This window comes from Perna viridis, chromosome 7, assembly GCF_037379345.1.
Source record: "Perna viridis isolate PV_CMFRI_1.1 ecotype Kerala chromosome 7, ASM3737934v1, whole genome shotgun sequence".
Classification (NCBI taxonomy): domain Eukaryota; kingdom Metazoa; phylum Mollusca; class Bivalvia; order Mytilida; family Mytilidae; genus Perna; species Perna viridis.
The window spans coordinates 18,271,138-18,289,225 of NC_142451.1; the positions used below are offsets into that span (position 1 = coordinate 18,271,138).

Here is an 18,088-nt window from a genome sequence, read left to right on the forward strand (position 1 = left end):
GGAGACAAGTCCAATATTTCACTCAGTAGAAAGAGACAACATGAGTTTGGTGACTACTTTTAATACTGGTGTATATAAAACTTTATGTTTTAAACAAACGAGTCTCATAGCATTTCATATTACATAAAACATAGAAAGAATTTGGGTAAAATCTAACAGAATTAAAGCATGAAAGACAAATTGAATTTCAACAAGCAACATAATTTCTTTTTGCAATATCTTGATTATTAGGCATTTATATAGATTTAGAGTTGTCATTTTTTTTTATTTTACACTGGAACACATTAAAGGAAAAGCCGTAAACCACTGAAGAAATTGTCAATCTTCAAATCACATCTTATTGATCGATTTTACACTTTTGATTACATTATTCCTTTTTTGGCTCTGAAGTCACAATGTAAGCTATCACCTTCATCGAAAAACCACCCTCCCATTTTCTGACATTCTACCCAGAATTCACTAGTCCTGATCATGTCCTTCTTCAGATCTACAGCATCACCTGCATAATGGGGCGAGTTACAGTCATGACATCCACCAGCGAAGTCATTGACCTGTAATATATTTAATGTCATGACTTTAAATTGTATAGGATAATGTATGACAAAGAAAAGCTCAGTTTCTTTTTTTGTTTTTGTTTTTGTTTTTTTTTTATGTTTTTTTGTTTGGTTTTCTTTTGTTTGTTTTTGTTTTCAGGTTTCCTAAATGTTTTCTGTAGCAATTGTAACAACACATGCACCGACAAAGAATATCAGATTTAGCATTTCTACAGAAAGAATTTCAGTTATAACTATAAGCAGGATCCATGGCAAATGGCAAATGGTTTTGAACTTTATCCAGATTTATGAATGCTGTTGTTCCAAATAATATACATGTTAGTTTATTGGAGAATACAAACCGTAATAGGTCCATTTGCTGCTAATTTCTCAATGTAGAGCATTACTGTCAAGCTTGGACATCCAAATCCACCTGGGGCTGGCATCGTTGGACATTTGTCACATTTATAACTAGTGTAATATATATATTATACAGTATATTATTCATATACAGAAAACAATTTTTTATGGACATTTATAAATCTAAAATAAAATAAAATATTTACTTGTGTTTGTATATTCGTATACTTTCGCATGCCGTCACAAAATATTTTATTTTTTGGGCCTCCACTTTATATGTGTACACATGTATATATATATATATATATATAGAAGGTCTGAAAAATTCCCAACGATGTTAGTCAAGAACTGCCAAATTTGCGACGCAAATTTTTGGTCGTTCCCTGTGCGGGACTCGAACTAGTACCGCTGTGACATCTAAGGCAACACCGCTTGCACAAAGTCCAGCGCCCTAGACCACTCGGCCATATAAAAATATAGCTTTCGCTGGCCAGGTCATTCCCCCTCGTAGGATTAATCTAGGGCTGTAACTTAGTACACGATGTATGGTAGTACGGGGCAGTTCATTTAGATGTTATTATGTAGGATAGAGGATCAAATTAATGATGCATGTCACAACAAATCAATATTATACAACGTCTCAGAATGTGACGACTCTATTCGCTACACTGCTCCATCGGATCAAATTGATACAGGGAAGATATGTAAACGTATAGAAAGGTCTGAAAAATTCCCAACAATGTTAGAACTGTCAAATTTTTGGTCGTTCCCTCCGCGGGACTCGAACTTGTACCGCCGTGACATCTATGGCAACACCACCTGCACCAAGTCGAGACATATATATATGTGAGTAATATATGTATCAAAACACACCAAGCCTCCCGACCTTGGTCTCTCAGAGAACGGCAAAAATGTGCTGCTTTTGTCTTTGGCGTTTTTAATATACCTCCATATTTTCCGTTATTGCGTTACCTGTTACATACAAATTAGCATCATTACCTTGATCTCCGTGGAAGTTTGGTAAAGTAGTTGGTTGGAGCAGCGCACCATGTTTTCATTGACTCCATAGCAGTTGCTTTATCTGTATGATTGTCGGTATGTTGGACGGCCAATGTAATTCTTGGATCGGCCACAAACTGACAAGCCATTGCATAGGACGCTGGGTTGAAACAGTTGGCCATTGCCTTCGCTAAATAGATTAAATCAGGGTTGAAACCAGTTGATTTAAAAACATTCCACTACAGCCAATAAACTGGGATCCCAATGACCCAAGAATTATCTGCATTTCTGTAAAATCTGCGCGATCAAAATTCGTTAAACAGGTATATAAAGTAGCGCACAGTAGTGGGAAGAAAATACACTTATGAATGTTTGACTTTTTATGAGTAATTCGGTGGGTGTTTCTAGAAAAGCTGGAGACGCTTATCCTACCGGTACACCTGATCCATGCTCCCAGGTTTTAGTGGAACCCGAGTTGCTCATTTACTTTTGTTGCTTTGTACGTATTATTTTCGTTATTGTATGTTCTTTGTTGTGTGTCTCTGTTTTCCATGTCTGGTCTTTGTCCCTAGATTACATTCTTTTGATTTTCGCTATAATCTGAGTGAACAAAATGTAAATGAGGTCACACGAACAATCATATAAGGAAATCTGTAAGTGCAAAATTGAAATTGAATAATGTTAACGAATAAAAAATAGAGAAATATAAATTTCCTAGATACAGCAGCTGAGTAAAACACTTCATTTTACAGATCCCTTCAGTTACCATAGTAAATATTGCTGGTACATCATGCACAACGAAATGTGACAAAAACCAGAGTCTATGCTCGCTTCCAGTTGGCAATACAAGTTATACGGAGATCACGGAAGGCCATATTTCATCAGTTAGGACGAAACATTCATTTACTTGGTAAATGAAGTAGATTAATAAATATTTTCATGATAACCATTTTTACTCCCTAAGGTTTTGTTGAATGAGTTACTAAATGATATTGAATTGACCTTCGGTCATCTTTGGTTTTAACCTCTTAGTACATCTACAAATCATTATTTTCGTATTAAACTTTTAATTAGACGTACAAACTAACCTGCTGCCTTGGCTGTGCTGGCAGCTGCTTCAACAGCTGCTTTAGCAGCATCTTTGATTGTCCCACCGCTGCCACCATTCTCTGATACCCAGCCATGTGAATTGGCTCCTGGATTACCGTTACTACCTGCCCAGCCTTTCAGGTTTCCATTGCCTGTGCTTTGCCAACCCATGTTCTTAGCTATGAAGGAACAGTATAGTAGTCATTTTCAATCGTTTGCAAAATGTGTCTTTTTGGTTTTTAAGACAGAGCTAGATATGTTTTGTTGATTTAACAGAGATCTCTTTTATGAAGCATGTTGTCACACAAGCACAAAGTCAGTAATGTTTATTATAATTGTACATTGTAATTCAAGATTATTTGTTTTGTGTGTTGGTCCCTTAAAGCACTCGCACATGATTGTATCTGTAATTTGATGTTTTTCAGCCAAAAAAGTACCTCTTTGAGACTTAACAAATAAAGACATACATTCTCCAGACGTGTCACAACAGCCACCATCGCCATTATTCATTGCTGTGTCTTTACCTAGAAATAGTAGATACGATATGTTGTATGAATATACTAACACGTAAGAAGAAAACACTTGATACATTTCTCAACAAGTACACAATATTGATAGGATCCTTTTATCTGCAGCATACTATGATAAACTTTTTCTCTTCACGATAATAACAGACATTGGAATTGACAGAGTTTTTCTTAAATAGTAGTTCGTAATTTCATTCACCCTTTACGTTTAGGCAAAATATGCCCCCTACTATTACATGATATGTATTCATCCTTCTGCCTGATTCTGTAAATCTAAACAACTTTGATGGATAGGACCAAATGGACGTTTAAAAAATAGTTACAGGAAATAAACCTACCGAAACCTTCAATCTGATCCGGAGAAAACCCAGCATATTCATATTTCCCTGAAGTAGCCTGCTGGCCTTTGTCGGGTTGATATGATCCTGTATTATGGTCAAATCCTCCCTGGTTATTTATCATTGTTCCTCCTTGTACATAGAGGTAAAAAAGTAATTAATATTCTACCAGAAAAGCAACAACACACTAAGCTTGTATTAGATGTTCTCCATTGCAAATGTTATTCTTATTTACATACACTGTGCGCTTTCATAAAACACCGAGCAGATATAGAAAATTACATAAATTTATCGACACTTTAATTTGATCTCCGTTTTTTTAGTATACACTAGATCTATTAAAACTGGTGAAATACAAAGACAAAGAACAATTAGAAATAGTAACAGAGAACTCCCAAAAATTCTTACCCAAACTCTTCAACAAATAGGAGAGCATTGGCATTGTTCTTTTGGGTTGTTTTTCTTGAGAAACACTCAACGAGTTGCCTGTGTCTTTTTTTTTGCAATATGAATACGACAGAGGATAACTATGACGAATGCTGAATTTAATGCCTGGTACTGTACAAAAAGTCCGTGTAACCACACCAGAATAACGTATAAGTTGAGCGACAAAAGCATCAACAGGAACGTTGCATATTGAATTAAGTATTAGTCTTTATAAAAATCAGTCAGGAGGTGATTCATGCATGTCAAAAAACCTCCAAATTTTCTTTTATTCTTAACTCAGTAATGGTAACAGCCCATAAAACCAGTCTTAGTTTTTCATTTGGTCCTTGCACTTTTGAGATAAAAATTGTATAGATTGTACATGAAATTGGCACTTTGCATGAGTTATCGTTCTTGATATGGTTTCATTTGGTCAATTTTAGTGGGAGTTAAATGTATGGTTTTCTCAAAAGTGCAGGTCTGAATGTAGAAATGATTATCGTTATGTGAAAATATAGCATATGTAGAATAAAAAGTCATCATTTGTTCAGTGGGTTTTTCTACACCATAAATCACCCCTACATTAGTCAGTGTCTGAATTTTATATGGACTGGTACTTAACTATACAATGAACGTATAATTAAAATGCTCAATAGCACTTAAACTTCGCTTCAAACTTTCTTTAAAATGACTATAACATCTCACCTCCAAAGCTGTTAAATGACCCACCATTGGATCCGCTGCTTGAACCTGATACTATTCCTCCTAATGCTGATCCACTACCTGATACACCGGAATTTAATGCACTAAATGCAGATATCCCAGATCCAGACCCCGAAGATGGGAAAAATTGGCCCGCTTGTCCACTTCCACCTGAGCCAAAGGATACTGTACTACTGCTTCCATGCTCGTTTCCCGATCCGAATGAACCAAAAGCGGACCCAACAGAGCCTCCTGACGAGCTACCACCAAATCCAAAACCCGACCCTAAGGATACACTACTTCCCGATCCGAATCCTGCACTAAAACCCGATCCCAATGAACTACCAGTGTTGCTAGATCCAAAAGATCCACCACTGCTGAATCCTTTCGCAGAATTAGAGCCAGTGCCTCCAGACCCAGATAATAACGAATTACTACCACTCCCTCCAAAACTTGATCCAAAAGTACCACTACCCACACTACCAGACCCGAACCCGGATCCTGAGCTGCTACCTCCAAACCCACCACTACCGGTGCCTGTATTTCCAGATCCAAAGTTGGAAGCTACCGCTCCCGAAGCGCCACTACCAAATGAATTACCAGAACCAAAACTATTTCCGCTTCCAAACCCACTGCCAGACCCGAGTCCTCCTGAACCACTGTTCGTAGATCCACCTGAACCGAAAGATCCACTTGTAAAAGAGCCTGTATTAAATCCAGAGCCCATAGAACTTGATCCTCCTGTTAACCCTCCTGCTGCTAGTTCTGCCATAGAACCCTTTTCGAAACCTCCAGCTCCTGTTGAGCTTCCAGAGCCTCCAGTCAATGAGGATACTGCAGAACCAGCAGCAGATGAACCAGAACTTGAACTCGATCCTCCCAAACTACCAAAGCTTCCACCTAACACGGATGTTTGATCAGTATAGTGTCCATTCCATGACGAATCTCCCCCACCTCCTTTACCAAAACCGGATCCAGTTCCAAAACCATTAGTCCCGCTCCCAGCACCATTTGAAAGTGAGGTTCCTGCCGAGGTATCTGTTAATATTGCAGTACCTACATTTTAAAGACATAACAATACTAATACTATTTCACTTTTATGGGTGTGGCTTTGTAAATTTGTATAATTTTCTTAACTGTTTTTAATATTGTGGTTCAACAATATCCATTCCATCAAATGACGGTGATTTGGGATCAAAACCAAGCATGTTGATCAAAAATGACATTTATCAACGTTTCATTTTTAGCGATTTTAAATTGAGCAGTATCTGTTGCAGGAACCTGATATTTTTTTGGCAATTTCTTGATGCAGGTTTTTTTTTTAACGTAGAACGAATAAATTTGCTTCAAGCACATTCCAGTCAAAAACAAACCTGCATAGCGAAATTTTTTATTACCAGGACAATGAACTTAGCGGGCGGGGAACTTTAATTCAGGATCAAATTACTAAAATGTTGTAGATGGGAAAAATCAAGGTGGCTTGATAAAGAACATGCCAGTGTTTGACTGTTACAGTTGTATAGTTACTCACTTTACTTTTCAAAAGCAGTTGTGGCTCAAGGTACAGTCTTGTGTGTAACGACGGCCGAGCTGAGTACTTAGTCCTTGGTGATGCTTTGTGTCCGCGTATACATGTATTAAGAAGAAGAATATGGTGTTATTACGCTATATAATATCAAAACCAAGAAAATCTTTTAGAAACGATCTTTTTTACTTACTCAGCCTCGAAACCAAACATATCACAATCAAAAATGTTACTTCTGCCATCATAACTGGCTAGACTTCCTCTTAGAATTCGGTCTTATCAATAAACTGTCTTGATGGTTACATCAAATTTCTGGATGATAAAGATTTTTCGTAATATATAGATAAAGTGTTAAAATTGGAAAAATATTTCGTAACAGTCAGTAAAACAAGAAATGCTGTAAATAAACTTACATAGATAATACTTCTAGCTTTAAAGGGATTTTTCAGATTTAAACATGTTTATCTTTAAGTTGGAATATCTCCATTAGCAAGCATTAGACAATAATTACATGTAATATTCACGACACCTACATATGTAAATGACGGCTGTTAACACTCCATAAACTTCCACCAAAATTAACTCAGTTGTTTTTGGAGGGGGGCTGCACTTACAGGATACGTGGAAAGACAAACGGATGGACATACAAGTAGACAGTCCAATACTTATTGGAGTACGTATATATACATGTAGTTATGATTATACATACATTCATAGTACAAAAACATGGCATACGCTGCCTAAAAAGTTTTTCACCTTATATCAAACTCTTGTTGACAAAATTATTGTAGATGATGGATGTTCTGAACTTCTAATTGGTATTTAAATACTTCTCCACCAAAGAATCAGGCAAAATGTATATAAGGTGTGGCACATGAAAGAAAAAACGCAGAGATTTTATTGCATTAATCAATTAATTATACCTGATAACCACCAGAAATAACCATTAAAGTGTTTGTAAAATTGGCCTTTTTAAGATAGTGATAGGTCAAATTTAGTTGAAGTGCACTACAGAAAAATGACGGGAACATTTCCCCGCACTCTTTCCCTTTATACGTAGTCAAAAAAATATCTACGTCACAAATGCTTCAGGAAAAACTTAAAGATAGCCTTTTGGTTGTTTTCTAGATGTACTGAATATATTTTAGGCGAAAAATGACTAAATTGGAGAAAATGATGTGCCACCCATTGCCTGATTCTTACACAAAATAGTACTTAATTAACTTCAAATGCATACGTGTCTTCTGTGCAAAGTTCAAGATAAATATATGAATTAAACTTTCTCCTTTGCCTGCGTTGGTAGTTGGTGTTTGCTTATTGGCCCTAGCGAAGGGTGAAATTTTGGCCCAAACTTGTTATTACATTTATTATATTTAGTTCCTGGTTCCTATGGTGTAAAAAGTTTAACCAACCATTTTCATCGGAATGTCGGGACCCATTGTGGTGGTTCCCAAATTCCCGGTATTAAAATACATTGATATTCATATTAAATACACGGAGTTTCCTTTTTGATAATTCCATTTGACTATTGACTAGAGTTAATCAGTTCGGTAGTTTTGTTGCCTCCCTTCATTTGCTGTAATTGTATGACGTCTGAATATCAAAACTGTGTATCATTGGCTTTCTTAAATTTCAATCCCAATCCATTTCATGTTAACTTTTCCTGTGTTTATGATGATGACTTGTAATCTGAACTTTGTCATGGAACTTTCGATGTATCATTATCATTTTTTTCAATGTGGCTACACTGAACTTGTACATGTACCATGGATTATGTCTGTAATAATTAAAAGCCTGATGTTTGAAATTTTATTTTGATGTTTTTTTTTATAGAAATTCTGTTTACTTAAGGCTAGTATTTTACCGTATTGCATTAGCATCAGTTTTTTTGTGTATTTTTTTTTTTTTTTTTTGGTTTGGTTTTTATACAACGAAACGAAGTGCTCAATTCATTTCTGTTATTAAGGGACCAATACAAGCATATTATAAAACTTTGTATAAACTGCTTCTATGTAACTAATTTCAACAGGCTTTCATTTGAACAAGTTTTTTAGAAAAATTCTTGGGATTCTTCGATATGCTGATTTATTTTTAGTTTTGATTTTTGGCCCCGTTTTAAAGGAGTCCAAACCAAACCATGTCTGATTTCCCTAACAAAACAAATCATCGATATTCTTTTTTTTTTGTTTTGTTTTAGACCAGTTTTAAGACTTATCACATTGATGCTTAAAGCCCTAATATTTAACCTTGATTTACTCCAACAGAAGCTGATATCTTGTTTTTTACATGCTGAACATATTTGTGATCTTTTTTACCACGATAGGTATAAGTCTTCGATCTTTTGGACCAATGCTGTGTATTTTTTTTCAAAACCAAAATTCAAAACATGTAACGTGCTTATAGTTCGCACTCTTGCTTCGGAATTGGAATTTATGGTCGTACCAGGCTGTGCCCATTGGGACATTTTAATCTTTACTTCATGTATGAGTCTTAATAAGGAAAACAAGATATAATGCAGAGACATTTAATCCTATTCCAGTAAAATAAAAAATTCATGTGAAAAATACTGTCGATTTTAGTGTCGACCGTATGTAGTTCCTATTCATGCTTACACATTCCACTGCCACGGCGTATATTCAGAACTAATCCTATACCGATAGCAACAGCTGCAACTGACAGGTTTAGTACATATCCGTAACGAGTACAGTGGATTCCTTTGCAAGACATCATATCAGTTCCAGACTCAATATCATACAATGCCCCAAAAGCAAGATGGCCGCTGATGACAAGCACAGCCCTAAGTAACATTACGAGTCCCCAATTTCTCATCAAATCCTCAATATGAAATAGTTCACTCATGGCAGCTGGCCCGACAGTATATACTATTCCTGTTCCAACGGCTCCAAGTACCACGGCGGTAAAAATGGTTTCTATCTCACCAGAGATGGCGTTCAGGAGAGACGCAATCGCCATAAATACCCCACCAGTCATAAGAAAGGATACGCGGGATAGGAGACGCTTTGCTTTATCAGATAACAAACTAAATGTCAGTGCTCCAGTTATAACTATAAGCGGATACAATACACTAATGACGACATTGAATGAGCTCTTGTCTACAACTTTTGTTACTACTGTCATATTGTTACTAAGCACCATGGAAACGGAAAATAACGCAGCACACAACAAAGCTAGTAAGTGGTAATCTACTGTACACACAAGTTGAGCCAACGATACTTGATTTAAAGTATTATCTTCTTCTAGTGGTTCGTATTGTTCTGAAGATTGATTTGTGGTTTGCGTCATTTCCTGTTCTGTATAAAAAGAGCTTTTTAGAAACACCATACAATAGATGTAAACAAAGACCGCATATGACGCAGAAACAAGCATTATGTTTTCAAACCGGGTCTTCAGCGAAAATGCTTCGTAAAATATGAGAGTGAACGTAAGCATTCCAAGATCAATGAAAACAAACATTGCTGCAATAACTATTCCTCGTTTACTCTCGTCGAAGTGTGTAGCATTGTATCTTAAAGACATTATGTAAGCCACAGATCCACCAAGACCTATCATATACATAAAAAATAAAAGTAAGATAGAAAATAATTGTTGAAATCATAGAACAAAATTCATGATTAAATTTATCTTATATGCAAAAATTGTGTTTACAATATTTCGAACATTATATTTGGATTACTGGTAGGTGGTGCTGCCTGAGTGTTTGATTGTATTCTTAAGTTATTTTTAATGTTGTAGTGTTGTCTGTGTTTTCTCAAAATTTTGATTTCATCACTTCTTTTGTTCAGGGACGTCTGTATGAAGCAAGCAATTCGCACCACGAATAGTCATATAGTTCTGATACATAACTTCTAATATAAAAATTCTGGGAAACTGGGAAATGGTCATTCTTGAACTCTAAAGCGAGGGTCATTGTTTTCTAACAGATTAATCAGTAACTGTTCTTTGACAATCAGTAAAGAAACGCTTATTTTCTATATCTTATTTTCAATCATTGACCTTTATAGTCATTAACTTTGAAGAACAACTATAGAAGTTCTTTTTTCACTCTAAAAATTACTTCAGAGTGCGGATACACAAACTGATGGGACATACAGAAATAAATGATGTAAGATAACGTATGACTAAATGTTACAGTTTACTTATCGAATATTTAAAAGTTTCTTTAAATTTGTTCTATTCCGGTTGTTTACCATTTTGATTGCACTGTCCGGAGCATATACTAGGACCTACCCATAATAACATAATATAGAGCCATCAGCCAACTATGGTTTGTGTAAAACGATACCATCTTTGAAGAGCTCCATATAAGAAGCGACCCAGCAACACTAAGCACCATACCAATGACGAGAATCCAACGTGATTTCATCTGTTTCCCCAAGAGATTGGGCAAAAAACCAAGTCCAATCCCGGTATTCAACATGGCCGCTAAAATCTCCACTGTGAAAAGTAAAAGTCAACATGATTTTTTGTCTTCAGCAAAAGAACTTTGAGCTAAATAAATCGGTATTGCCTTAGATTTTGATGAACATTCGAAAAGCATTGACCCGTACAACACGTCCATCAAAGAACATGCCTGTTTCATATTCCCCATCAAAGAGACATACATTGTAGTTATATTTGCTTAAATGAAAGATAAACCTATTGAAATTAAGATAATTTATTTAATAATCTCATGTAATAAAATAAAAAAAATATAAATGAAAATGGCAGAGAAAACTGAAGAAGATGAATAAATGACAAGTCCGGTAATCAAAGGTGGGAACTATAAAATGCCCCTTTCCATGTACATAGAAGACAAAAACACAAAACGTATATCAAGATATAACGAAAAGATGATAATCAAAAATAAAATGATGTGGGTGGGTAAATGAAAATATTTCACGCGGTGGTTTACGTTGTACGGTCCAAGATAGCGGCAGAATGAAAATCGATCAGGTTTCAGTTGTTTCATAAGTAAACTAGTTTTCTTTTTGTAATTATTGATATTGATCAAACAAGTAGTCAGTCCTTTCAAGGACTTAGAAATATAAGCAGACAACTACCAACTTACACCGTACACACTAAGGACTTTCACGTTATATTTGTGGCTAAGTCAGTTATCAGCATTTATTGCGATAATTTTAAAATTATTTCATGAGCCATCAATTAATAATTGTCATTCCATGGCTACTTACCTTCCTTTTGATTGTAGTTAAACTTAATTTTGATGTCGTTGATATATGTGTAGAATATAAAGTTTGTACCCAATAAGGCATGGGCTAAACCACCACCCAGAAGGGATAACCACCGACCACACGATCTTTGGTTCTGCACCGGTAGAAGCATCTGTTTGTCATCTTGCTAAAAATTCAAAGGAATAAGGTCAATACACGATAAAAGATTCAGCAGTAAATGAAAGAACGACAAATTTAACATACGTTTTCACAGCCCTTGCTATCCTACGTAAGTTCGGGCCACTGAAGTATCGAACCTCAGATAACCTCGTTAGTATGTTTTCTAGCCACCAAGTGGTCACTGCACTACATACATATCACGAGCTTGATGGATGAAGCAACTATAAATTAAAAGTTTTGTTATGACTTGGTCAGAGGTCATATTCACGAAATACTCTCTCGATGCGAACTTGATATGCAGACTGAGCCATTCATGCATTGCGCTTATCTTTAGCACCGGATATGAGAATTGTATCATTACTTGAGTAGGTCGCAGATAGTTCTCACAGCCTCTAGCACTAATGGTGAGCACAGTGCCACCATATGTTGGATGTGTATCATACCAACAACCTCAAATCGATCACTATTCCGCTAAGCACAAAACACTTAATGTAACATGTTTGTTTGTATCAAAACACGATTTAAAATATATAAAGATCTATCAAACGAACTAAAGAGTTGCAAAAATTTCGAAATATTTGAGTTAAAAAAATGTTTTTTTTAACAATTTTTTTAGTACAATATTAATTTTATTTCTTTGATTTTACATAGCGTATGCCTATTTCTTATAATACATTTTTTATACATGCTGTATTAGATATAACTTTTAGACACCAATTATGAACCCTCACGGGTCAAAATAATTACAATTATTAATTCACAATGATTTTTAAAAAAATGTAAAATTACCAAGAAATATGCTACAAATGAAGTCCAGGAAAGCATTCCTGCTCAAGGGTTGTTCCCCTTTGTATACTTTGTGTGATAGGTCCCAATGAAAATGAAAATTAATTCGTATTTTGGGTAACCCTATTATCATTACTTGTTAGATTTCAATATCTGTATACTGAAAAGGAGACAATGGAATCTGGCTATGTAATATTATAATAATGTAACACCGTAACAGAAGTTTATATTATACTTTTACATATCAAGCTTAATTGTAGGACAGGTGTTGTAACATTAATATAGTCACATATGTACAAACAAAGGGTCAAATGGAAGTTAACAAGTTGGCATGCCTATACAAGTGCAATAACAATAAATGATGAGTTTATCAATTTTGTAGTGTTTTGTGGTTAAAATTAAGTCTAAAATCATATATATAATGGAATGACGTTGAAATATGAAGAGAATGACATGATTTGTTTTTTGTTTCCATCTATTGCAAAGTGTTCCTGTTACTTTAACTATTATTGTTGTGACATCTCTGCATCGTATTCTAAATAAGTCAAGATTGGAACATCTTTTGACAGGAAACAAAACAAACACGATCCATTTTCTGCTACTTCAGTGGACCCGTGCAGGTCCGGGTGTAAAAAGAATAGGCCTGCAACAGCGCTAAGCTTGTCGTAAAAGGCGACTAAATAGTGCTCAGGACCTTAGCCCGGCACTAGGGCGCTCTGCCCACAGAGCAACTGGGTTGTGTACCCTAGGTGGTGGAATGGGGTACCCCTGTCGTGATACATGCTGGGGTTGTCAGGCTATAATACGGAAAACCTGACCGCAAACCATAGTGGTACACCGTGTTGGGAAAGATGCCACGTTCCTAGCACGTTAAAGAACTCTATTGTGGTACTCTCCCGGAGTAGGAACCATAGGGCTCCGCCACAGGAGGCTAAATTGCCCGACCCTACCCACCTCTCCCTACTTCCAGTGGCAATCAAAATTTGTCGACCCAATTGTCCTTGTGTCCCATCCTTTTTTCATTTCATCATCGTTTCATGTTCATTTTATCATCCTTTTCATGTTCATCGTCTGAATATAGCTGAAATATTGCTGCTCGGACGTTAAACCCCAACAATCAATCAATCAATCAGCTACTTCAGTGAAGAGCTCAGATACCTGTCATTTTTGGACCTCTTTATGTGAAATTATATTGTCAGACTGCTAGGGTGTTGATGTAACATCCAATAGTATCCTGTCTGAAATACTTTCAACAGGAATAATATCAAATTTAATCCGGGGATATTTTATGATCGTTAATTGTTTTCCATGCCAGTTAAATTATTTCCATATTCACAATCTTATCATCATTAATTGTTTTCCATGCCAGTTAAATTATTTCCATATTCACAATCTTATCATCATAAAACATAGATGTGTCAGAAAGGGTTTCCATCAGGGTTATAATACTATGTCAAATGTGGGGCTTAGTTTTTGTTCGGTAAAAAAGCTGTTCTCAAAGGTGGTTATGATTCAGATAGTTTTTGATGTGACATGTTATCCAGGATATTTTTTAGCCATTTTTTAAATGAGTAATCAAGATATTATTTTATGGGATGTTTAACAAGTTAGTTTTTATCCAGGATATTATTCTATAATTAAATGTTATCCTAAAAAAGTTGTTGCTACATGAACATGTATATTTAAAAAAGTAAATAATTACCAAAATATCATGACACAATGAAGTTTTTATCATGGATAATTTTCAATAACAAAACATTGCACTAAACATATTGTGAAACCATTTTATCCGTGTTTGCTTCTAAGTACTGTCTGAATTTCAACCAAATTGACAGGATATTTATCTTCATATTTTGTGACAAAAATACATGAGAAAATCCAACCACATGTATTAATAGCACTCATAAAGACTGCTATATTTAATTTTTTAACGCATTTATTTTTGCGTGTTACTTCCGTGAAGTACTGAGACATGGGTTTTTATTAGGAGTATGAGTTGTTAACTATATGTGAACTATATATAATATGGATAATATTAAACATTATTAAATGGTATACTGATTAAAATTAGGAATACATCTAACTGTTTTATAACAACTTAAATTAATATTATAAATTAAGCAGTGAAAACAATTTTATGGGTGTGGAAAATTTTTCATCGTCAAATAATGTCCTCTGGAAAAATAATGTGGAACAATATCCACAGGATAAGATTTCTTCCGGACAGTATGATGTTTTACATTGGCAAACATGTTAAGATTTTATCATTTTTTTGCCGATTTAAATTTATATTAACTTGTCCAAATAATAATAGCAAGTAAATGAAATAAAATGTCGTTTATCTTGTGTAGATTCCAAGTCATGATACAATATTTGTATGGCACCTACTGTTTTATAACAGAAGGCGTGGCAAATTCCCAGCACCATATTTTCATTTTAAACTCAGGAATATCAAAATTTCTTTGCTATATTCAGACTAAAAGATGTTTCTAGTAATTCCTTTAAAAATTTAACGCAAGTCGCTGCCAAACCACTATAAATGTCTTAAATTTTAACCTTTGATCGTAGCCTTAATGGCATTCCCGATGCATATAATATGCACAAAATAAATAAAACTACTTTTGTGGAATCCCGAAAAGGGTCACCCTCTGCACTGTACTCCATCATGAACGTCCTGTCGGTGGAAGAATGTAAGAAAGTTATCAGAAGTTTAATAATTAGGACTTTGAGTTACTATGGAAGGCGCGTTCGATTAAAATTTCACCGCTTTGGAAAAAGTGGGAAAAAACTGGACAATGGAATAATTGGCCTGCGCTAATCCTACATTTAATTAGACCACCTTATTTTATTTAGGCAAAACTAAACAATTTTTCTGTGACTGCGTTTTGGATAAAACGAGCACACAAGTGCACCTAACATACTGGTCCAGTGTCCACTTTAGTTAAATGGTCGTTAGCATTTGAAGTCACCATTTTCTAGCTTCCACACCGAGAAAACTTCCTGACACAACAATAATGTACGTGTTTTTACACTAGACCTATAGTGTATAGTGAAATGATTGATTTTATACCAATTTTAAACTCTATTTTGCCCACAGCAATTAACATTGAATATCAAAATAATGTAAAATCCATACAATCATCATTCTATAGAAACGCGTGATATTATCAAATTGATAAGTCGTTCGCTTAACACATTACTGTATGTGCACCCTATCACACATTGCTATTATTATCTTTTTTTCTTTTTCTTTTTTTTTCTGGACTAAAACCAAATGTGTAAACACTGTAGCAAATTACATACATCATACTTAATATTTTCTTATCCACAGTGATTGGTACTTTTAAATCCTACACAAAACAACACTTTTTTTTTATAAAATCTGGTATAAAACAGTAATATATTGTTTTTAGTCACAGTTATTAGCTAATCTTTGTTTGTGAAGGTTTACGAATGTTTTTACTAGCATGCATGTAAGCATAGATGAATAAACTTTTTTTTTGTAGATGCTCACTAACTTAATATTACGATAAAACAACGTACCGTGGATACAGAAAGCATGAACATGGAATTAAGTGGAAACTGAACCAACGCTGTTGATTTGAATACCTAGCATAGAAACGTACGTTTGACATGGTCAACAATGTATACGTCATGTACTATCCTCAACTGAAGTAAATTCGGGGGTAGGGGGCGGTGGGGAGCGATACCCAGTTTGGTCATAATATATATATGTAATGGTCTGAAATGTTGTTTTATATGAGTATTGTATGTATTGTGTCATAAAATATCATTTGACTTGTATGAATGTGTATTATGTTTTACTACTTGACCAACTGATAGACAAGCGTTCGGGAACCGGTGATTGTATTGCAATCTAGTCGTAATCTTCTATATTCTTTTTCATGCTTGCTTAGTACGCACTTCTTTTCTCGTCATTTATTGGTTGGTAATTGTCGCGGGTTAATTCTTTTTTCATTTGAACTCTCTTACCTGAGTATCTGAACGGACATGTTGGTTTTTATGTTCATCCGAATCTAGCAATCTATATTCTTATCAACTCAACTTATATACGCATCTGATTTCAACTTAGCTATTGCTAAGGTACAATACAGTAGTACTGGGGACTATTACTATTCCTGTGACATTTACAAATGTGCCTCTTGCACGATATGTGAGGGCATTAACATGTATTGGCAATAAAGCATAGAACCCTAGAAATTAGAGTTTACTTCTATCAACCCCCTAGAAACAGAGGTTGTGACATATATTTCCAAAAATTATCATACGACTGAAAAACTTGTCGTCCTGTAAAATAGATGCACAAGTCAAAATGTTTCGAGTATTTACATCACATGGAAGATGGAAGTTTTAGATGGTACCAGGATTATAGATCGCAGACAACATGAAGAAATAGTTTTGGAATCTTAAAATCATTAGTCATAGGTTGTATTAAATATTAATACAAAGCATTTTTTGGCGTGCTTGTACATGTAAACAAAGTTTTCATGTGATTATGTAATAATATGAGGTCACGTTTTAAATATGACTTAAATTATTCATCCATTTAGCTGTTATACAAGTCTTATGAATTAGTTGTTTTCCAATAATTCCGATATCTTTTCAGAAACTAAAATTTTTGTCCATAAATCTACGACGATCTGTTCTTGTCAGCAATTACAGAATATAAAATAATAATACAAAATGACAATTCCTTACCGTGACAGGAGACAGTGGATCTCCTTTCCGGCTTCCCTCCATCGTTTTGATAAACAATGGATCTTCACATCTGCTCCAAGTTAGTATTCTGCAATCTATTGATTTTTGGCCACTTTAAACTACATTGTCACTATCGATCATATATGACCACATTACGGATATACATGTATAAGTTTCTATTCTCTTGACTTGACACAGTTCGCTAAATTTAACGACTTCTTAAGTAATAAATTTAAAGTGATTTTAACATTTACATGTATAATGTAACAATAATATCACCATCTAACTTTCAATTTGTCGACACTATACGATATTATCACCTGATGCAGAATGAAACAAACGCGTTTTGAATGAGATTATTACAGCGGTATGTACACCATATGTTCCAGCGATTTACTTGTTTATTTGATAAATGTATATGTTTGTATTATTTAATCCCTAGTTTGGAGTTGTATTTAGACAAAAAAAATGTTTGTGAAACTGGAGCTAACTCGTGTTAGTAAACTTGTAATAATGTGTTTTATCTTTAACACAATATAAAATTCATATATATAGTTCATAACATGCAATACCATTTGTACACATCGGAAGCAATGGTCTGTACGAAATGTAACATAACAAGATCCCATCGTACATGGCCGTTATTGCAATAATTGACCATATTCGTAATTTTACACTGGACCGCACTGAGCAGCAAATTCCATACCCAAAGTTTTCATTTCTCCTACTTGGT

General features: G+C 34.9%; 2 protein-coding genes across 2 annotated transcripts; both read right to left on the bottom strand.

Annotated features, from left to right (window-relative positions):
• Positions 1 to 116: 116 nt before the first annotated feature.
• LOC148611638 (uncharacterized) lies at positions 117 to 6,019 on the bottom strand. Its single transcript, XM_088592372.1, has 7 exons — positions 4,978 to 6,019; positions 3,847 to 3,978; positions 3,449 to 3,505; positions 2,981 to 3,160; positions 1,893 to 2,082; positions 896 to 1,004; positions 117 to 551 (listed from the first exon to the last, which is right to left on the bottom strand). Exons 1-7 carry the CDS (start codon positions 5,744 to 5,746, stop codon positions 363 to 365), a joined length of 1,626 nt encoding a protein of 541 aa, XP_088448498.1. The 5' UTR covers positions 5,747 to 6,019; the 3' UTR covers positions 117 to 362.
• A 2,990-nt stretch (positions 6,020 to 9,009) lies between these two features.
• Positions 9,010 to 17,758, bottom strand: LOC148611639 (uncharacterized). Its single transcript, XM_088592373.1, has 4 exons — positions 17,356 to 17,758; positions 11,692 to 11,857; positions 10,748 to 10,954; positions 9,010 to 10,062 (listed from the first exon to the last, which is right to left on the bottom strand). The coding sequence occupies exons 1-4, from the start codon at positions 17,395 to 17,397 to the stop codon at positions 9,098 to 9,100; spliced, it is 1,380 nt and encodes a 459-aa protein (XP_088448499.1). The 5' UTR covers positions 17,398 to 17,758; the 3' UTR covers positions 9,010 to 9,097.
• Positions 17,759 to 18,088: the final 330 nt, after the last annotated feature.